Below are 23,494 nucleotides of genomic sequence, written 5' to 3'. Positions count from 1 at the left end.
GGTTTATAATTGCTGCGGTGTTCACCTTTTTGTTTATCCATCTCAGCAAATGAGAGGTTATTCTATTAGATGAAAACAATACATCTCATTTCATTGGCAAAATTAGTTATTACAATTTGGTGTTTTTAAACACGTTCTGTTCTTGAAACAAACTTCAGAGTGCATCCTACTCTTTGAATATGTACTTAACCAAAGTGTCTTGCCCTATTAGTGGCAGCGCTGTACACTGGAATTCATAGTTGCCAACTTGTACCATATTTGGAAAGAGTGAAATATCAAACAATGAAATAACTTTGAGATTAAAATATTAACAACACAAGTTTCAACAAAAAGATGAAGGATCTGAAAACAATTCCAAATTAACTAATTGAATTTGCATAAAGATTTGAGCTTTGCTTTTAAAATTGCTCATGGAACAATGTAGTTGGTTGAAAAAACAAAATGCTTTTTTGTATATTTTCTAAACATGCTGTAAACATGGAAGGTATGTGAACCCCAAACACTCATGGAACTCATTACAATAGGATATTATAATTCTTTAGGCATTCTTTGACAAATTCTTGTATAATTCTTTGACAAAACTGATTTCTCAAAATTACCTTTAATAGCCAGCTTTTATAAGCTTATAGAGCACACCAGTTGAGATAATAGTTGATTGCATCAAGAAGGAACTTCACTAAAAAGCACCAATGAAATGGTATTCTTTCAGTGTACAATTGAGTCAGCTTCCAATAGAGTACTTGGGAGCATAAAGTGCAAAAAAAAATTAAGGCTAAATGTTTATAAAAGAGTAGTTGGAGTCCATTAGAACATTGACACAAAATTTACAGACAGCTGCATGGGACAGACCATCTTGTATAAAGCTCACTAGGAGGATCAAGTATGACTTGCTTCCATTGTTCTGAGGTGACTTACATCACTGCTATGAAAACTGCAGATTCTTCCATGGATTGAGCAGAAGCTCCTTGATGGGGTGGGTAGTTGATGATGTGGTGTGCTCCTTTTGCCATTTACACTGAGCTTCGGTGTGCTACCAATACCTGGACTTGGATCACTTGCATCCAGCAGCTGTGATGTGGTCAAGCTTACCTAGAAGCTTATGAAGAATTCTCATTGCACACCCAGCAAGTTTTATTATTTTAATGTTGTATAGCTCTAAGTAAAGATTGGAACATGCAGTTAAAAGTTGAAGCTAAAATACAAGTAAAAGTTATTGTAAAGGAATTATATAGATTTTCTCAGGGATGGTAAGTGTGCATTTAAAACTATGATCTCACGTAACCAAGTATAACATTTTCAGGGTGTTTTGTAGCAGGACAAATTAAGAAGTAGCTTAATTTAGCTGGTCTGACAATTTAAACCATGATTGTAGTGGAGAAGCACACTGAATCAACGACAATTTCACCTCAAACTATACATGCACGAAAAATCAGTTTCACAACGGAAGGATAATGAACTCCACTAATTTCACTATTGTGGTTACCAGCCTGTTTAATTATGGGCGCAACGTTTCGATGTCAAGGCCTTGCAGAGGATGGTAGGTAGATCACGCCACGTACATAGAGAGACTGGGAAAACGGAGATTGCTGTAAGAGTGGAAAAGGTCAACGGGGCTTTGATTAGGTGTTCAAAATGATGGAGAGATTTAGCACCAAATGAAAACTTAACTGCAAATTAAGCATTAACAATTTTGGAAATTAAATTTAAGTTGATAGGAAGTCTATTTACCCCCTCAGATGAAATGATCCCCAAATCCTTTATGGGAATTTCAAGTCGGGTGGGCTCTATTCTGGCGATGGTCGTTTTATAAATGTGTTTTTTTTTGGCTGTAGGCAGCTGATAAAAGTTGAAAGATAGAGGACGCCGTTGAAAAAGACGTGGATTGAGCAGCAGCTGCCTGATGGGTGGGTAGTTGATGATGTGATGTGTTCCCTTTGCCATTTACTCTGGGCTTTGGTGCGCCGCCGATACGTGGACTTGGATCACTTGCATCCAGCAGCTCCGCCCAGGACCGGTTACCAGGAAATGACGGAAGGTCGCTGGCAGCCGTTGTTATGGTGAGGCAAGATGGCGAGGGGTGAGTGAAGCGGCGAGGGGGACCTTGTGTTTCAGGATAACCTGACTCTGTGAGGCGTTACTGATTTATAAACCAGTCACTTTTATGAACAGGTGTTGCACAGAAGAACATAGACAAAATTGCGAAAGGAGTAGGATCATGAAATCTTATTACTAAATTCTCAAAAATTTGGGAATTTCATCTAAAAGAACATTAAAATGTCTAGAAACCAGTAACTTTAGTGCGTGAACCCAGACAAAATCTTTGCGGGACATTTTACCATCTGCAGCAGCAGAGACAGGATTCTTTGACATGTTTCATCGGTACTAGGCTTTCCCCAAAAGTAATTAATAACAGCAAAAAACGAACTGCTGGAGGAACTCGCCGGTCAGGCAGCATCTGTGGAGGGAAATGGACAGTCGGCATTTCGGGTGGACCCTTCATCTGGGCTGAAAGAGAAGAGGGGAGATGGCCAGTGTGAAGGTTACCAATTTACCAAGAGCTGGCAAGCGATAGGTGGAACCAGGCGAGGAGGAGTTGATCAATCCAGTCCAGATGAAGGGTCCTGACCCGAAATGCTGCCTGACCTGCTGACTTCCTCCGGCAGCTCGTTTTTTGGTCCAGATTACAGCATCTGCAGTCTCTTGTGTCGCCATAATTAACAACAGCTTATACTTAATATTTTCAATTCTTAATTTCCTCCCTTCTCCAATGTAATACATCATTATCTATCTTGTCATTTAATTTTGAAAAATGTTGAAAATATTCAAGCTGGTCAGGCAACATCAGTGGAATGGAATTAGTGTTTCAGGTTGATGATTTTTCAGTTCTGACAAAGGATTCTAGCTTCAGTAGTTTTTCCTTTTGTGTCACTTCTCCTGCTTTCACCTTGTCCTGTGTTCCTTTCCTTTCTTGGCATCTTAAAGCTTGGTGTATCTCTAGTGTTTTCTCTTGTCAGTGAAAGGTTGTTACTGGAAAAATTAAGCCTGTATCTTTTTCCAAGAAAGCTACTTGACCTGAACAGTATTCATTTTTAAGTGTCTTTAATATTGTAAAACATCTTAGGATTTTCCCAAGGAGTGTTACCAAATGACATTTGATGCTGTCTATTATTAGCAATGTCCAAAGAATGGTTAGAGGGGCTTTTATGGATTGTTAAAGGAGGAAAGAAAGATAGGCTGAGAAGATTGAGGAAACTGGGAAGGTTAGGCCTTGATACCTGAATATTCAGTCACCAGTGGTGAAGTGATTAATATTGTAGTGTTCAGAGCCAGAATTAGAGTGAAATTAACTTCAAGGGAGGAATGGCTGGAAATTATAAAGATGAGGGATATGAAATTGAAGCTGAGCTGTTGCTTAACAAGTGCCTGTGTGAATCAGCAAGCATGGAGGTGATCAATAAAAAGGGATGGTGCAGACTAAGAGACAGGTAACAGAAATTTGAATCATCTTGGATTTGCAGAGGATAGAACAAGCGAGGCTGGCCTAGGGTGCACTATAGTAGTCAATCTACAGGGAACAAAGGCATGAATTAAGCAGATGAACTGAAGGAAAGGCAGAGGCAAGTGGTGTTATATTGACAGACTTAGTATAGTACAGAAGTATTTTCATGTAGTCACATGATGCCAAGATTGCAACCAGTTTAGTCCAGCATCAGACAATTGCTAGGAAGAAGAATGGGTCAGTGTCTAGGGAACAGGGTTTGCAACAGGAACTGAAGCCAGTAGTTTAGATCAATCCAATGTTAAGTAGGGAGAAGTTCCCACTCGTTTCATATGAGATCAGTGCAATTGAGCAAGCCATTCAGAGGTCAACAACAATTATTGATGCACAATAAATGTTGGCCTTGGCAGCAGCGTCAAAATCCCGAACAATAAATGTATTTGCAGATTTTTAAAAAATTGGCAATTTAAAGACAGGTGGTGGTAAAGTGGAACTGGGTGTCACCAACATACGTGTGAGAAGGAATGTGTTTTGGAAGGTGTTGCCAAGTGGTAGCATGTTGATAACACAGGAGAGCCAAGAATGGGTACTTCAGCAATACCAGGAATAAGTGTTAAGCATGAAGTGAAATCATTGCAGGTGATTATGTCCAGTCACAGTGGAGAGATGAGTATGAAATCAGGCAAATGTAGTCCCACTGAACTAGCTACCATCCTCAAACAAAAATATTATGACCAACTGAGTCAAAGACTGCAGCCTGCCTGAAAGGATTTTATTTATGACTTTAAAAAGCGCCATGTTAGTAAGGCAGAAATCTATTTGGAAGTATTCAAAAAGGATTCTGTGAAAGAATGGCTTAGATTAAGCAATCTAGCAATCGGGGTACAATGAGAACAGCCCTGAAATTAGCACATGCTCCAAAGAAGGTCAAATACGGACTTTCTTGGGCATGATAACTCAACATTAATTCACATGTGCTTTATTTTCAAATCAGTAGTTAGTGGAGGCTGTGCAACAGTTTCTAATAATTGTTGTCTTTTACAGGAAAACCACCTCCAGTTGTATCCTTTTATAACGTATAGCTTTATTCCTAATGTGCATGGAAAAGAATTGAGAATTAGGGGAATATTCTTCACTCTGACATCCAGCTTCAAACACTTCCCTCTGCTGATTATGTAGCTTCAACATGAAATTAGGTTTGGCTATTTGAAACACAGTTAATATGTCCTTAACATGAGACTGCTCATGCGGAATTGCCAGCCTCATTAAGGAGAGTTTTATGATATCTTAATAGTTGGTTACAATTCTGAAACTTCAATTAGCTGAAAGAGAGGCTTCGGTTAATAAACATTTTATAAGTGATCTTTCCTTAAAATTTCCGAAAGCTCTCTTTGACCCCACTGCAAATTCTTCTAAACCTGAACAGCTGGTACTATGCAGCGTACTTTGTGGCAGAGATTCTTCTTTTCATATATAAAGGTAGGATCTGAATTCCGTATTGTGAATTTTAATTGTTACTTTGCTATCTGTATGTGATAGCCATGCTTATAGAATCATATTTATCACTTAAGTTGATGACTGGAAAAGGTAGAGTGTGAGGGCGAAAGTATTCCTTATGGTTTGTCTTCTCATAATCTTGAGGAAAAAGTTGATTAAGACTTAATTTTGTCATATTTTCTGCAAATTTTCAATTGTTGGTTCTTTTTTAAGTACTATTCTTGCAGTAAAAAGGAAAAAAAAAGAACTAAAATTTTTTTTTAGAGGGGACTATGCACTTGCAAGTTGCTGTTTTATGAGCTAGGATGGTGATGAAGTTTGGTAGTGAGTTGGATGTTGTTGGCACTGGTACTAGATACATGTAGAACTTAAGAAGAAGTTCCGCTCAAGCCTGCACTGCAATTCGACTTCACAGTTGATCCTCTTCATTAAAGTCACTTTCTCAGCAGATACTTGTCTCCCGTGATTTTCTTTGTACAAAAACTTTGCCAGCATTATATTCAACAACTAAATATCTGCCCTACTCTGGGATATAAAATTGCTGAGATTCATAACCCTCAGATTGAACAAATTTCTCCTCCTCTCAACCTTAAATGGCCAACAATGTCTCCAAAAGGACTCTCAGCAAAAGGCAACAGTCTATCAATATCCACTGTGTCAATCCCTCCTTGCATATTGGGATATCAAGCAGCGCCTGTGGAGGAAAATGAACAGTCAATGTTCTGGATTGAGATCCTTCATCGTGTGTGTTTCTCCAGATTGTGGCATCTGTAGTCTCTTGTGTCTCCTTCTTGCATTTTGTATGTTTCAATGAGATCATCCATATTATAGGCAAATCCAAGCTAACACCATTACGCAGGACAAAATCCCCATCCCAGGAATCAGTGAGTCTATACTGCAAAACCTCCAAAGCAAGTACTTATAATGAAAACACCACACAATACTCGAGGTACCTTCTTAATGATTTATTTCTCAGTGAAATGTTAATGAGAATTATGAAATACATTTTAAATTATTTGCTATTAATCTACTGCAAGTCCTTGAATTAAATTTCCCAGTTTATCTCAGTCAGCTTTCCACCTTCTCTTCCCCTTTGTCATAGAGATAAACAGCCCAGAAACAGGCCTTCATCCCATCGAGTCTGCATCAACTACCTATTTTACACTATTACTACATTAATCCCATGTTTTTTATTCTCTCCACATTCACTTCATCCCCCTCCATATTTGACCACTCACATACACACCAGTGGAAATTTAGAATGGCCAATTAATCTACCAATCCACATGTCCTGGGGATGGAGGAGGAACCAGAGCACCCAGAGGAAATGCATGTAGTCATGGGGAAACATGCAAACTCCACATAGACTGCACCTGAGGTCAGGATTGAAGCAGGTTTCTGGTGCTGTGAGGCAGCGGCTCTACGAGCTGCACCACTGTGCCACCCCTTTCTCATTCAGTGCCTTGGTCTCAAGGATGAGTTGCTTCCATTCCAATTCTGTTTGTTTTGAGGTGGCTGAAGAGTCCTATCTGGGAAGCACAGACAGGTGGGCAAGTGATTCTGGATGGGGCAGGTAGGTGGTTTGTTTAGGACATTGTGTGCTGCTTCTGCTATTTGGTGTGACTTCTGCTTGCTTCCATTGTAGAGGTTTGGTGCTCAGTTGCTTCCCAAATGCTCCCCCATTTTGAATGGGATCTAAGCTAGGGATTCCCATGTCATTGAGAGTCTTGTATTTTTTAACAAGGTGAGCAAGAATGCTCTTGAAGCATTTTTTCTTGTCCTGGAATTTTTTGTTGTGATGGAGCTCATAAGGTGCATGTTTCAGGTGTCTGGTTTACCACCACCCCCCTCCCCCCAAGCTATTCTCTGAAGAGTTCACACTTTTCACACTTCCCTTCATGATTGTGTAAATGTCTTTTTAAATTAAAGATTCTAGTTTCAGACTTGCATGTGTTACTCAGGAGCTCAGTGTAAAGTTCAATTATATTGTAACCCCTTTATACAAGGTTACTAATTAACAAGTAAAGACCAAATATAGCCTGTTCCCCAACTCATTCCATGATGTATTGCATCAGGAAACTTGTTCAAAATGCATTCTATTAACTCATCCCCCAAACTATTTTACCAATTTGATTTCACTGATCTATATGAAAATTAAAATGTTACAATTATCATATTCCCTTTGCTGCACACTCCTTCCTACTTAATTAATGCTCTTTATAAAAATACAGTAAGGGTTCAGAATTCTATAACCTATTCTCTTGTTCTAGTTGCAATCAACGGGAAAATGACAAGTAGGGATCTGGTAGCTACTCCTTTTTATGCCATGCTTGTGTATTGTTTATTTGAATGATCTGAAATGAAGGTCTTTTAAAGGAACAGACACATCACTAATTGGTCTGCCAATGCTTTTTTCATGAGTTGGTTGACAGTTGTTTCAGGACCTGAACTGACATCAAATTTGGTTTATTCCTTAATCATATGAATAATCGACAATGAATAAATCTAGTAGTTCCGTAGTAAGCCAGTGTTGGGAAAAGGCAGTAAATGCAAGCATTGACAGTGACCTTTGATGAACTTTTAAATAACCTGTTTCTAATTTAGAAAACTCTTTGGCTGATAGTAATCTGATTCCGAAATGATGCAAGTTAGTAGAATTTTTAGAATAATTCCAGAAGTGATTTTCTTTTCCAGTTTCATATTTGGGAATCTGGGTGTCATTGGCAAGGCCAGCATTTATTGCCCCACTATAATTGGCCTTGAAGGTGGGTGGTGAGTCATTGCCTTGACTTATGGGACTGGAGTTCCAGGATTTAAACCCAGTAATGATGAAGGCATAATAATAGATATCCAAGGAGAATCTGCATGTGGTGGTATTCCCATGGGCAGCTGCACTTGGCTTCTTGGTGATCGAGGCCACCCATTTGGGAGGAGCTATCGGAATTAATGGGTCCACTGTTTGCCTTGGGCAATATTCTGTGTACCAATAAAAAACAATTTTTACTGCTTCAATCTTTCCATGTTTTGGTAATATTCTTCTCCTGTGGCAGGTCTGGTCTCGACTTAGACTGGTGATATGCTGTTTCCATGCATAACTCTGTTCTTGTCCAACCTATAATGCTCTTCCATTATCTATTATAGGTCTGCTCTTGCCCTATAACCTTGCAAACCTGGTTTTGGATCTAGTGATGCTGTTTTTGTACCTTGGGGTTGAAATAATAAGGATATTTTTTGGTAAGCAATCTTAAACTAATTCTGAAATTTTGTATACACTTGAATCCTGAGGATGTTATGCCTCAGCAACAAACAATCTGCTGGTGGAACTCAGTGGGTCAAGCAGCATCTGTGTGTGTGTGTGTGGGGGGGGGGGGGGGCGGGGGGAAGGGGGAGAGGAATTGTTGACTTTTTGTGTCGAAACCCTGCATCAGTGGAAAGGGGAGATAGCCAGTACAAAGGAGAGGGGGAGTGGTGAGACGGAACAGAGGTGATTAGTGGACTGAGGAGGGGTGAAGGATGATGGGCAGATCGACCTGGGTAGAGGAAGGAAAAGGATGGAGTTGGGAGATGGATAATAGATGGAGGCAGACAAAAAAAAAAGGAGCCAGGTGGGGGAAGGGGAGGGTGAAGGTGGAGACAGCTAGGAGGGTGATAAACAGGAACACAAAGGCTATAAGGTGATAATGGAACCATTGAGGAGAGGTGATGGCCAGGTGGAACCAGGATGAGGGCAGATGGCCGGTGAATGAAATGTCCAGGTAGTGGGTGGATGGGAGGGGAAAGGGGATGAAAATAAGTGATGGAGGTGGGGTGGGGGGATATGGGAAAGGGGCTGGAGGAGGATTGGAAGAAGAAAGTGGGGGGGAGCACAGGAGGTGAGAGCACCAGTGGAGGCAATGAATCTTTAGATTGCGTTTGGGTATCAATCGAGTTACTTGATCCTGGATATTGTCAATTTTCTTAATTGTTATTGGTCATAGGCTGAGTATACTGCAAGGAAATGGGCACATGAATACGCAGGGAATGGAGGGATATTGGACCATGTGCAGGCAGAATGTATTAGTTTAAATCGGTGTCATTAGCTTAATTAGTTTGGCACAACATCGTGGGCTGTACTGTGCTATAAGTGACTCACCACCTCGCATCCCAAAGCCTTTCCACCATCTACAAGAGAGTAGCATCATGCTAGAATACTCTCCACTTTCCTGGATGAGTGCAGCTCCAACAACTCTTGAGGAGCATGACAAGAAGATGTGAGATTCCTCCATGCCATTAAACCTAAGATCTCTGTGATTGAGCCAATGTAAAATTCTGCTGGTAAAACTCCTCATTTAGAATTATAGAAGTGGAAATTATGGGCTGGCAAGAGATGGTAGAAACTGACTTGGAAGGTGGCAACTGACAGAAGATGAGATCTTGAATGAGTGTTGAGAGAAGTAAAAAGTGGCAAGTAATTGAAGTGAGGTGAAGGAGCCAAAAGAATAAAAGAAATTAGTCTCATGGAATAGAACTGGGAAGTGGTAGAGCACAGAGTGAGTAAAACGAAACTGTTGAAAATGAAACCATTCAATGAGGCAGAGGGACTATGTAGAAAATTCCAGAGGTTGAACCCTTAGAAACAGTCACTGTGGAATGCTGCTGTATAGGAAGAGAGCTGAGCAGGACAAAACTGTGACTATTAGGTATCCATGGATCAGACAAGGACAGGATCAGATTTGGCTGTGATGCCTTTGATTCAATTGTCAGAAAACAATTTTCTGGGATCACAAGGGAAAGACGGCTACTTGGGTGAAGTATCAGAGGCTGGATCTGTATTGCTGCAATTAGTCACCTTTTTCTTGTGTGAAGAGCTGAATGTAAGGTAAATTCAATCTAATGATATTTTTAATTTTGCATTAGGTTCCAAGGGGAATCTATCCCAACGTAAGGTGCCTCTCACTATTAGCCTGGTGCTTCTTGGGCCATCTGCAATAATGGCAATTTATTATCTGCTGCTTCAGACCTATGTTCTAAGGCTGGAAGTGACCATCAATGCAATATTACTGGTGTTTTACGTCTTTGAATTGGTTCTTTACTGTGTGGGCTTGATGAGCTTCTCAAGGTGAGCAGAGCAATATATCAATAGATTTCTAGATGTTTGTCATTATTAAATCTTTATGTTTATGTAAATACAGTGAAGATAGGTTTTATACATGTTCATAAGTGACTTTGAAATTCTGAAGACTTTTCCCCTAATTTGAATGAACTACCTTTCCTGCTTGTTGGGTTACCTAATTTTGCTCAGCCTCTGGTAACTGACTTAAGTGGCCAATCTAATGGGTGACAAGACTGAGCCCATTTCTCTTCTTGCACATTTGTCAATTAAGGACTAATAGATTGCAAAGAAGAGGAGTACAAACTGAACTAGTGTTCGTCCTCTGTACAATCCATTATACCTTCATGGATAAATGTGAGATAACTAATTAAGATAACCTATCCTGGCACTTATATGCCTGTGTACTTTGCACAGAAAAGAAATTAGGCCAGCATAGATCAGCCATGATCATATTCAATGGTGGGGCAGGCTTGAGGGGGCCTACTCCTCCTATTTATTGATGTTCTTTTGTAGCTGGAAATAGTTTCTTCTTCTGGGCAATGACCAAGAATCCAAACTAATTATTTGTCAATGTGTTTATTAAGTTACTACCTTAAGTTCAATCACTCAAGGTTAAACATTAATTCCTATTAATGAATAATTGTACCTGAGGGATATTCCTAATATTTCATTTTATTTTCTCAGTGCAATCATCACGGATTGAGAAGTTGAAGAAAGGAAACATCCCTTTGGTTGATGAACACTCTATGCCAGCCTATACATATATGTAATATATTTTATAGTATTTTTATAAGTAGCTTTCTTAAGGATAATGTTTTCAATATGTTATACAGTTATTTTTAGTAATTATTGTATTTTTGCTAAAACTCGTGTAAATATTTTTTGTTGGTTCTCTTCACCTGTCAAAGGCATTCTTAAGCCAGACTTATTGATGCATGAGACATCCTTCTCTCTCTGCTGGTTCCTCCCAACTTGTACATTAATGTAATATTTACTTAAATAACTCTTAATTATGCCCCAATGCTCATTTGTTTTATTTTGTCTCATGTATCCTGAAAATGATGGTTCTTGCAAATAATGGCCAAAATTTTGACCTCCATGATGAGCCTAATGGTGACTATTAATAAACCAAGATAGGAGTGTCAGCTACTGAAGGTATCAAAATCAAATCTGATTCAGTCCAAGTCAAATCCACATGCATGCACTCCAGTCTGTGGTTTCTCAAGATGGTATTGCAGGAGCTGCAAACCAAGATGATTTTTCACTTCACTCCTTTGAGGACACTGTCTTTTACTGATGCTCATGGAGATCAGTTAAATCAGCCCATCCAGAGATCAACTGTTCTTGGTATCTACAGCCTAATTTCATACAGCCTAATGTATTCAATCAAATATATTTTACTTAACATGTATGGATCTTTCTTAATATTCTAATAGTAAATTCAAGATTCGATGTCTGGGAAGATTGGGAGGTTAGGACATTCAATGGTATTTTACAGTGTAGAATTTCACTGCGAAAGGAATATTTCTGCTCCTTAATCTAGCCCTATCGTCTCTGGAACAGCGAACTAATAATAAGTAACTTTGCACCTTTCTGGGCCCTCTTTATTGTATTCTGAATTAGATCAAAAAGCATCTGGATAATCTGTGCTACTAATTGTTGGTTAAGTCACTTCTGAATAATTTGAAATAATTGGAAAAAAAATAACACATTTGAACAATTAAACATTGAACAGCAATGTAATACCAGTAAAACTCCATCTTGTTTTGCACCTATCTGAAATAATCCAATCACAGTTTTGAAAATGGTGTATCTTTTGCTTCCAAAATACAATGAGCATTTTGAAACTGAAACCCTACACAGACTAAACCACACGTATAAATTGGAAATTAAACTAAATCTTCAAAAGGAAACAGAAGTTACAAGTGGTGCACCATCAGACCAAGAAAAGTGACAAGAATCAGTCATTGACTAGATCACAATCTTTAATTTTTCCATTGTGAAATACTTGTTAAGATACGAGTTAGGATTCTAGCCTGAGTTCTTCTACCACCACAATGGTCTGCAATAATCAGGTTACAAATTTGTATTACGACTTTATTTGATAAAATTATTTAATGTAAACTTATGAGTATTATAGGTTGGGTTCTCATCCATAGCTGTGGAGGCACACTCTGCTAACTGGAGCACAAGCTGATGTTGTTGCTCCTCTTTTTCCATTTGGTGCTTCTACTCATGTTTTATTTTAACATCTCTTCATATATATGCTAATGCACCATTTCATTGTCAATCTCCACCACAGCTCTGCATCTTCTATTGCCAGCCTATTTGTTTCAATTTTGTGCCACTATTTCTTCATAGACAATTTTAACACCTTCCTTGCATTTTTCTAAATTTCTGTACTACTTGTGTCTACTGTTTCCTTATGAAGATTTAGTTTAATTTCCAATTTATATGTGTGGTTTAGTCTGATAACTATTATTAACCCACTTTAGCTGCCATGGGTTGCTAGAATTTAGGTGTCTGTATATAATATAATGTGCGTATAGCAGACAGTAATGATTATGATATTTCCTAAAATCAAAACCTGTAGCAAAGTTAGTTTGCGTATAATTAAGATTTCCCAGTTAGTTGCCTTACAAGCCAATATGTGCTACATACTACACATTCAGATTTTACTTCAGGAGGGTTATCGAAGACAGTGTATTTAGCAAGTTTTTTGACAAGTTCTTGTATGGCAGAGTGGTCAAAAAAGTGTAAGGTTATGGATTCAAGGGAGAGTAACAAATTGGAACCAGAACTGGTTCAGTGGCAGGAAGCAAAGGTTAATGAATTTTAGGTATTTTTTGTGACTGGAAGGCTGTTATCAGAGGAGTTCCGCAGAGCTAAGTACTCAGTCCCTTACTGTTTAAAATAAATATTTATAATTTTGTCCTAAAGGTGGGGGGTATGATTAAAAAGTTTGCAGATGATACAAAAATTGGCAGTGCAGTTGACAATGAGGAGAAAATGCTTAAACTGAAGGGAGACTGATTGGCTTAAGCAGAAGTAGTCAAGTGGAATTTTACCCAGAGAAGTGCAAGGTATTGCATTTGGGGAAGTTAGTTTACCCTTGGTGGTTTCGAGATGGCAGCAAGGGCAGTTGTATGCTCCTCCTGAGGAGGTGGGAGATCAGGGAAACTTCCAGTGCCTGTGGGAAGGGTGTTTAGCTGCAGCTCCTGACTGACTACATCGAGCATATGGAGCTGTAGTTGGACTTGGGAACATCCGTGATGCTGAGAGCATCATAGACAGGAGCTTAAGTGAGATGATCACACCTAATATGCAGGTAGTTGAGTGACCACTAGGAAAGGTAGAGGGGATGGGTAGAGAGTGCAAGATTCCTCTGTGACCATTCTCCTCAATAATAAGTCTATTGTTTTGGATCCTGTTTGGGGGATGGCCTTTCAAAGAAGAGCAGCAGCCAGATCTGAGGTATAATGACTGACACTGATGCACAGCAGGGAAAGGTGGAGACAAGGAGAGTTGCAGTGATAGGAGGCTCTATAGTTGGGGGGACAAACCAGACAGGAGATTTTGTAACTGCAAATGAGACTCTAAGATAGTATGTTACCTCCCGGGTGCCAGGGTCAAGGATGTCTCTGAGCATCTGCAGGACATTCTCAATAGGAGGATGGGACTGATGAATGTGTGGATGAGGAGCTGGTGCAGAAGAGAGGGATTCAGGTTCTTGGACCTTTGGGATTTCTTCTGGGGCAGAGGTGACCTGTACAAGAGGGATGTGTTTCCACCTGAACTGGAGGCAGATCAATACCGTATGGCAGATGAGAAAGTTGAGGCAAATATAGAAGTTAAAGCAAGTGAGTTCAATAGGCAGACAGGCAGGAGCAGGACAGGGACTGAGTCAGGAAGGTCTGATGCACTAACGAGCATTTATTTTAATGCAAGAGTCCTGACAGGTAAAGCAGATGAACTCGGGGCATAGATAGGTACATGGGACTGCAATATTATAGCTATTACAGAAATATGGTTGAGGGATGAGCAGGACTGGCATCTTAATGTTCTAGGGTACAGATGCAAAGCTGTAAGAGAGGAGGAAGAACATCACACCAGTACTTGGAGAGGATATTCCTAGGGAATCATCCAGTGGGGCTGTAAGGGTGGAACATCGAAATAAGAAGGGGGTGATCACTTTTATGGGGTTGTACTATAGGCCCCCCAATAGTCAGCGAGAATTCGAGGGGCCAGTATGTAGAGAGATTGCAGATAGTTGTAAGAATAGTAGGGTTGCAACAGTAAGAATTTTAACTTCTTGAATATTGACTGGGGCTGCCATAGTGCTTAGAGCTTGAATGGGGTTTCCTTTATTAGCCAATGCACGTAAGAGCAGGGAGGTTATCCTAGAGCTCGCTACAACACTCAGAAGGCCACAGCTTGAGGTCTGTGTACAGTTCTCATCACCACATTAAAGGGAAAATGTGATTGCACTTGAGTGGGTGCAGAGGATACTTACCGGGATATTGTCATGAATGGAAAATTGTAGCTATGAAGAATGATAGGATAAGTTAGGATTGATTTTGTTGGAGCAAAGGGAAGAGATGTATTAAACTGAGAGTCCTGGATAAAGTAAATAGGATAAAGCTATTTCCTTTAGCAGAAGAGTCAAAAAACAGGGCAAAACTTTAAAATAATTGGTCAGTAGGAACACTCAGAGAGGAAATAAGGATTTTTTTTTAACCCAGAAGTTTGGAGCTCACTTTGTGAAAGGATGGTAGAAGCAGAAACCCTCACCACGTTTTAAAAAGCATATGGGTGTGTGCTTGAAGACCAATGGCACACGGAACTGCTGACCAGGTCTGCAAGGTACAATTAAGTTACATTGCTCTTTTACACTAGGCACAGAATCAAAGGGCTAAATGACCACCTACTTTGATATAAATTTCATCTGATACTAAATCAAAACTCTCAGTTTTGTGGCAAAGTGAGAGTACCTGTAACTAAGAATTCCCACTTTAACTGAAAAATAGAAAACTGCAGCTGCAGTAAATTTGAAATAAAAACAGATTAAAGGCCATCAACCTCAAAAGTTAACTCTGTTTCCCTTTCCACATTTGCTGCCTGACCTGCCGAGTATTTCTAGTGTTTTTTTTTATTCCCATTTCATTGTTCTACAAGTGGACCACACAATAATCGTGGTAGAGTGTAGAGTCCAATTAAAAGTGTAATACAGAAATCCTTATCACATGTACATTATGTGAAAAAGTCGATAATACAGTAATTACTGCTAATAAAATCTTGGTCATTGGAAAGTATTTTGTTTGCTGCTGCAAAGGAAGTTTCCTGAAAACCAGAAAGAATTGATTTCAGTATTACCAAAGCTATGACAGAAATTTGCTCATGTAACCAGAAACATGTATATTTTAGTTTTTTCACCAAGGTATGAGAGTTTGTTGTCTTGTGATTAAGGTACTCAGTGCTGTTAGGTTGCAAGTAGATTTTTTTTTTACCTAGTAAGTGAAAAAGAATGACAATAGAATTCTAAGTGTGGATACTGTGTAACTTGCAGGTACTGCTATTCCCATGTACTTGCAGCACCTATTCTGCTGAAAGTTGGAGGTTAAGTGTTTGGGAGATGCTGTTGAAGAAGCTTGGCCAAGTTCTTTGGGCACATTTTGTAAATGGCACCCACTGCAATTATGATGTGTCAGCAGTGGAACCAGTGAATCCTAACGTGGATGGATGGAGTGGTAAGAAAATGGGCTGACTGATTATGGAGAATTTCAAGTTGCTCGAGTTTTCTTGAAGCCACACTCATGCAAGTATGTGGATAGTACTTTGGCACTATCACACTGCTGATGTACTTTGAGATATTGATAAGGCTTTTAGGAAGGTATGTCACTCAATGAAGAATAATCTCTGACTTTCATAACTCTTATTTCTATATGGCTAGTTCAATTAAGTTTCTGATTAGTGGTGACTCGTCCCAAGATATTGATGATGGGAGAATACAGTGAAGCTAATGCAATTTAAGGTCGGGGGAATGGGTAAACTCTTTTGTGAAGTTGTTCATTGCCAACATGTGTTGCAAATTCTTCTTGCGATACAAGCCCATGCCTAAATGTTATTTTGATCTTGCTGTAGGCAAGCTTGGTAGTTTTGTTATCTGAGGAGGTGCAAAGGGAATGTACATTGTTCAACTTCCATACTTCTGACCTTATGATGGAGGAAAAATCATGAAGTAGCGTAATATGTATGGATCTAAGATGTTTCCTTGAGGAGCTCTAGCATCAGTTTCTTGGGCAGAGACGAATGATCTTAAATATCCATGACCAGCTATGACATCAGCCAGTGGAGAATTTTCCCCGTGATCCCACTGAACAATAAAATGATTTCCTTTCTACTCTCCTTATCACCTTAATCATAGAAAATCTCCATGTCTGTATAGGAAGAATGTAATAACTATGAGCAGAATTTTTTATACTATATAAATTATCTTTATATCAGCTTTTTTCAACTGTCATTAAAGAATCCATAGAAAATTAAAACGTTTAATTTTTATAAAATCTACAATTTTGTTTAGAATTTTGGTATTTAAAATAAACAGGGTTATCAAAATTGGAGCCATGTTTGTATTACTGCACATTGGTACTTCTGCTATGCTAATATTGTTCTACTAAAATATACAACTTCACTTACAGATTTTGTAAAAGTCTGTAAAATACATTTGAAAGAATGTGTTTTTATATATCACAATTGAAAAGCTGATTTGCAGTACCAAAAGAGGAAGCATTACAATACATGGAAGCCCCATTTTGCAGAATACACAAAACTATCTATGAATACACCTGCTTTGTGCATGCAGCCTGATGATGCACCATGTACTTCACACTTACACGTTGATGGAGAGACCCAAATTCAGATGTGGCCTATAAATCCATCCTCTATGTCACTTAGTTCAGCTTTTCCTTTCTCCTATTCAAGTCAGCATCTCGCATCGAGCTAGACAGTGTCTGCTGAGCTTTTTTCATTTTCTTTCTCCGATGCCCATTTGACGTTTGCAGCTGAATCATGCTTGTCAATTGGCAGTCACAGAAATCTGCTTCATTAGATGGTTGCTTGATCTTTTCAGTTTGTCTGGGTTTTAAATTTTCAGACAATAAGGTTTGATTTGCAGAGACAAGACAGCAGAGGGATGAAACTACTATGGGACAGGAAGTTCCTGGCTGGGAAGAAGTTGTACTCTGGTTGCTTTTTTTCGAAGGAATAGAGGAAAAATATCATCAACTTTCATTGTTGTTGCATATAGTCTGTGACATCGAAAGGAAGACCAAGTACAGGAAAGTACTCCTGTAGAGATAGGAATTGTAATAAATGGTTGGTAAAGTTGTGATATTGAGAGAAGGATGGAGATCCAAAATAAAAATATTAGCAATTTTTTTTAAATTGTAGCAGTGGCAATAAGAGATGACAAAGAGGCAGTCAGTGAGGTTAGGCAGAGGTGGTCAAAAAGGGAATTTTTGCTTTGTTTTAAAAAAAATAGTTTACAAGTGAAATCTACTCGCATCGTCAATTTGAAATGGGAGAAAATGTGGAAAAGTAACCATGGCAGTGGAGATGTGAATCTATAAATGCAGGACCATGTGCTGATCGAGTAAGTGTTTTGTCCTCAATGGAGTTGACCTTGGAGTGCAAGTAGGCAATTAGAGAGCATTCCAACACATTAGATTGGGTGAATAGAAAAGTTTTAATTTCCTTAGTCCAGTAGAACAATGCCATCAGTGCCAGCACCCCCCACCCCCCATTTTAATCCTAGCATCACATCTTTAAGAGGTGGGAGGAAACTGGAATGTGCAGCAGAAACTTGTGCTGTCGAGAAGAGTACATGCAACCTCCATACAGGTTGGGTGCCCATGGTTAGGACTGAATCTGAATCACAAGAGTAAGTGTTAACTGCTATGTTACTGTGCCAATTTGGGGATCTGGAATTCACTGAAAGGTAGGGTATGGGAGGCAGAAACCCACATCACATGTAAAACAACTGGATATACACGTGAAGTGTTCTAAACTGAGCCAATAAAACAGATTGAATACTTGGAGCAGAAATCGCCATTCTGATACAGAGTATGCAAGTTAACAATAAGTTGTAGAAGTCAATATTGATTCTGGACGGCCACAAAGTGCCCCAGCAGAAGACAAGGTGCTGCTCCTCAAGCTTTTGTTGGGCCTTGCTCTAACAGTACAAGAGACCACAGAGAGAGGTCAGAGTTGGAGTGGGATGGGGAATTAAAGTGACAGGAAACACGAAGCTCAGGGTCACCTTTGTGGATTAACTGCAGGTGCTCTGCACAACAGAGACCCAATCTGCATTTGGTTTCTCCAATGTAGAGGAGACCACACTATGATCATCGGATATGGTGTACTGGATTGGAAGAGTGCAAATGAATCACCGTTTCACCAGGATAGACAGGGAAAGGAAGAAGTGAAAGTACAGGTATTGCATCTCCTGCAGTATTCATCAGCTACTGACTTGCCCTTTAAACACCCTCAAAATCTTTTCACCATTTACTTAGCATATCAGGATTGAACCTGTGAAATTTACAGTACAGCCTTTTAAGGCAGCCATTTCGCCCAATGTGTCAAAAGCTCACATTTTTCTCCTTCCCAGTTCTGATGAATGGTCTTTGACTTTAAGTGTTAACTTTGTTTCTCTTTTCACAGATACTGCGTGGATTGCTGATTGCTTTCAGCATTTTATGTGCTGATGAATTCACAGAGTCTGATCTGCTCTAATAGATACATCACTAGTCCAGTTAGGTTCTGGTCAATAATGACCTACTACCCCCTCTGCCTACCAGTTGTTGGGGAAAAGTGCTGGAACAACTTTGTAAGTCAGGCAACATTCATGGAGAGAAAATCAGTTTCCAGGTCAATTATTTGAAAAAGTTAGTGGAAAAAGTTAGATATAGCAAGTTTTAAGATGCAAAGGAAGGGGAAGAGGAAAGAACTCAAGGGAAGTCTGAATAGGGATAATGGGGCTGTTTGAAAGGGAAGTTAAGGCATTAGTAAATAACAAAAGATAAGATTGAAAATGTTGGAGAAGAAGAAAAATTTTAAAATTGTCAGCAGAACAGAGTACCAAATCTATTGGCAACAGAAATGTGAAATACAAAGGTTGGAGTTGCTAATTATTAGTGTTCAGTTCAAAAGAACTGCAATCTGTTTATTTGGAAGAGTTGATGTCCCTTGAGCTTGTGTTGGAACGGTATAGGAGAACAAGATCAGATTGGGAGTGGGTTGAAGAATTTAAGGGACAGGAAACTAAAATCTCAGGGCCACACTTAATAAATCGGAGGTATTCCACAAAGCAGTCACCCAATTTGCATTTGGTTTCCCTAATGTAAAGAAGATGACATTGTGAGCAGTGAATGAAGCAATACTAAAGTGGAAGTAGTACAAATAAATTGCAGTTTACATGGAAAGAGTGTTTGGTGCCCTGGAGGCTGGGAATTTGTTCAATGGTAAAGCTGTTGAATGTCAAGGTCAGCTGCTTCACAGAATCCTAGAAATGGTTACAGCATAGCAGTATATCATTTGGCCCATCAAGTTCACACTGGCTCCATGTAAGAGCTATCCAATTATCCCATATTCCTGTCCTTGCACAACAGTCCTGCAAATTCTTTTGATTCAGATTCTTATGCACATCTCTTGTGAAAGCTTCAACTGAATCTGCCCCCAGTGCTATCTCCGACAGTCCAGATCCTAACCACTTGCTGCATAAATAAACAAAAAAAGTCCTTAAGTCTTTTTGTTTTTTTTTGCCAGTCACGATCATTCTGTATTCTCTCATGCTTAACCTCTCCCCATTGATTTCCCCACTTCTGTCTATGCCCTTCATGATTTAAATATCTTTCTCAACCCTTCCAAGGAGAACAATTGCAGCTTCTCCAGTAAATCCACAAAACTGAAGTTCATCATCTCTGATATTATTTTAATAAATCCCTTCTGCACCCACCCCCCCCAAAATAGACTTTACCTATCATGAAGTATGGTGCCCAGTTTGGGCACAATAAGCTAGTTCTGGCCAAACCATTGTTTTATAAATGTTCATTATGTCTACCTGGCTCTTGAACTCTTATAAAGCCCAAGAATCCTGAATGCTTTAACCACTTTCTAAATTTCCCTGCCACTTTCAATAGATCATGTACTGTACATATATTCATAGATCTCTCTGTTCTTGTATGCTTTTAGAATTGTGCCCTTTGGTTTACATTGACATTTTTCATCCTTTCTACCAAAATATAACACTTCACATTCCTCAGTACTAGATTTTATCTGCAATCTGTCTGCCCTGCATCATTTCTTTATCTCCTTGAAATCTCTTACTCTCCCCACAGTTCAATATGCCTCCCAGTTTTAGGTTACCTGCAAATTTTAACATTGTGTCCATCTAAGTTCAAGTCATTAATATAAATTATGGAAAAAAGATTTCTAGTACTGACCTTTTGGAAATATAACTGTACAATTCCTTTAAGTCACAAAACAATATTTCAATATTGTTTACTGTTACCTAATATTCCATCCATGCTACCACAGCCCCTTTTATCCTCAAGCCTTCAATCTTGATGGCAAATTATTTTTGTAAGTCCAAAATTTTCTATCAATATAGTTAGACAATAGTTGCCTTTTTAAAAAAAAAACTTTTTCTAATTAATTCACATTTATTCAAGTGACTGTTAATTCTGTGCCTCATTATCAAAACACTGGTGTTAAACTGACTGGTCTGCAGTTACTGAGTTTATCCACACATTTTTAGCAAGAGTGTAACATTTGCAATTTTCCAATTTTCAGGCACAGCACATTTACAGCTGTTTGGAAGAATATGACCAGAGTATTTGCAGTTTCCTTTCTCACTTACCACTGCAACCTGGTAATTGATTTATTATTGTCATATATACTGAGATACAGTGAAAAGCTTTTGTTTGCACAAGGATTTACGTACAACTAGCCTTTCTGGTACAATCTCTTTATTTTTTGCCCACCCAGAATCTCAAAAACAACTTCTTTTCCTGAAACTCCAGCAGCATCTTCTTTGATAAATACATGTATATTACTTAATTATACCTCAGCCATTTCCTTTGCCTCCTTTTTGGTTTCTTCTTTTTTTGGCCACACATCTCCTCTTATAGCCCTTCTTCCTGGTCGCATCTCTACAGAATATTTTTTATTACCTTTTATGTTTGCTGCCAGATTTTCCTTATGTTCTGTCTTTTTATTTCCTTTTTACATCTCCTCCAAACTTTCTGTAACGAGCCTGGTTCTTATGTGTGTTAAACAACTTGGCATCTGTCATTTTGTTTTCTGCTCTTTACCTTTTTGGTCATCAAGGGAGCTCTGGCTTTAATTTCCCTTGTCAATTGGATTCCATTTTTGCCTGCCGAGTTTTGATTCAAATTTACCCTGGCCAGATCTGTTCTCATACCATTGAATTGACCCTTCTGCAATTGATTATTTGTACCTTGGAATGAAAGTGCTCTCTATCCTTTTCTACGGCCATTCTAAATCTTATGCTATTATGATCGCTGTTTCCAAAATGCTCCCCCTGCTGATGTTTGTTCTGCTTGACCTGGCTCACTTCCCAGAACCTAATCCAGCATTTCTATCTTCGTTTTTGGGCTGGAAATGTACTGATGAAGAAAGTTCTCCTGAACACACTTCAGCAACTCCTCCAGCTCTTTGTTCCTTATGTTATTGTCATCCCTCTTTATATTTGCATTGTTACAGCTCCTATTATCACTTCAGTTTTTGCACGTCTCAGCAATTTTCTTGCAAGTTTGTTCCTTGATATCCTTCCTACTAGTTGCTGCCCAATAAAATAGTCCCAGTTGTGTAGTTATACTTCCATTCTTTCCTAATTCTAAGCAGATTCTGTTCATAATCAGTCCAGGATATCCTTCCTCTCTCTCCAGTACTGTAGTATTCCTCCTCCTTCATTCCTTTCTCTATCTTTCCTGACAGCTCCTCACACCTCCCTCTTGACCACAACTCTATCACTGTACATTGTCCCAGTCACTGACCTTATTTCCTCTTCCCTTCATAGGTGTCATTTTCATGGTTTCCCCTCACCCCCTACCAAATCTGTACAGCCAGTTTCTAACTCCTCCTAAAGATCCACAAGCAGAACTGTCCTGGTAGACCCATTGTTTCAGCCTGCTCTTGCCCCATGGAGCTGATTTCTTCCAATCTTGACTATATTCTTTTCCCCTGATTTGGTTCCCACTTATATCCATGACACCTCTCCACCGCTTTGACAGTTTGCAGCTTCCTGATCCCAAACAGTTCCTCTGGCTCTGCACTCATTTGTCTGGCTGAATTTGTTGTTAAATGGAAAAACCTTTTCTTCAACACTCACTTTAAACAAGTAATAGATGTAGCCACGAAACTTGCATTGGCCCAAGCTATGGCTGTTCCTTTATGGAAGAGTCCTTTTAATTCTGTTCAGGCACATCCCACTACTCTTTCCATTAATTTGATGAGCTTATTGGTCTTGCACAGATCTTGAAAACTTCAATATCTTTTCTGCCAATTTCCATCCTGTTTTCACTTTCAAATGTTCCATATCTGACTCCTGCCTTTCTTGACATCTCTATCTCCATCTCAAGGGATAGGTTATCAACCAATATCTGTTATAAACCCACAGATTTCCACAACTATATTGACCAACTTCCTCCCACCCGATTCCGAACAGTTTCTCTGTCTCTGTGGTATCTGATAACAAAAACATTAGTCATTTTCCTCACCATGGCTTACTCCTCTATACCACAGTTGACAGAGCCCTCAACTGTGTCTTCTCTATTTCCTGCACTTCTCTCATGCTCTCTCCTCCCTGCCAAAGCAAGGATAGAATTCCCTTAAGAGCCCAAAAGCTAAACATGCTGGAAATCTGAAACGAAAACAGAAAATGCCGACAACACTCAGCAGGTCAGGCAGCACCGATGGAAAGAAAAACAGGACTTTACACTTCAAGTTGAAAACTCTTCAGAACTAGCTAAATCTTTTTAGTTGGCCAGTTTGAGTAACAATGGGCTGTCCCAGTACTGTCATTTAAAATAAAATTAATTTTGATAAAATTGGATCGTTTCGAAATGTGTTGCAGGTTTGCTGTTATTTTATGGGAAATGCACAACGTTAAATTACAGAGCCAGGATTAAATCTCCAGCACACTTACTTAAAAATCAGTTTATTTATCACAATGGATAAACAGTTCTTTGAATTAACAAAGCGTCTTGTTTAAATTCTCCGAGCAAGCATTTCCCTAATTATTGCTGAGTGACTCTTACCCTCCCCGGCGCTGGGGATTCAGCGCCGCCAACGGACCGTGCAGGGATGATGGGATACTGGAGGACCAT

General features: G+C 39.2%; 1 protein-coding gene across 1 annotated transcript; it reads left to right on the top strand.

Annotated features, from left to right (window-relative positions):
• Window positions 1-926: 926 nt before the first annotated feature.
• LOC127577754 (transmembrane protein 216-like) lies at window positions 927-16,604 on the top strand. The gene is made up of 7 exons (XM_052029287.1): window positions 927-973; window positions 1,833-2,077; window positions 4,544-4,560; window positions 4,885-4,978; window positions 8,138-8,230; window positions 9,893-10,094; window positions 10,773-16,604. Exons 2-7 carry the CDS (start codon window positions 2,068-2,070, stop codon window positions 10,789-10,791), a joined length of 435 nt encoding a protein of 144 aa, XP_051885247.1. The 5' UTR covers window positions 927-973; window positions 1,833-2,067; the 3' UTR covers window positions 10,792-16,604.
• Window positions 16,605-23,494: the final 6,890 nt, after the last annotated feature.

The sequence above is a fragment of the Pristis pectinata genome, chromosome 14, assembly GCF_009764475.1.
Source record: "Pristis pectinata isolate sPriPec2 chromosome 14, sPriPec2.1.pri, whole genome shotgun sequence".
Taxonomy (NCBI): domain Eukaryota; kingdom Metazoa; phylum Chordata; class Chondrichthyes; order Rhinopristiformes; family Pristidae; genus Pristis; species Pristis pectinata.
This window is presented reverse-complemented; position numbering and strand designations above follow the sequence as displayed.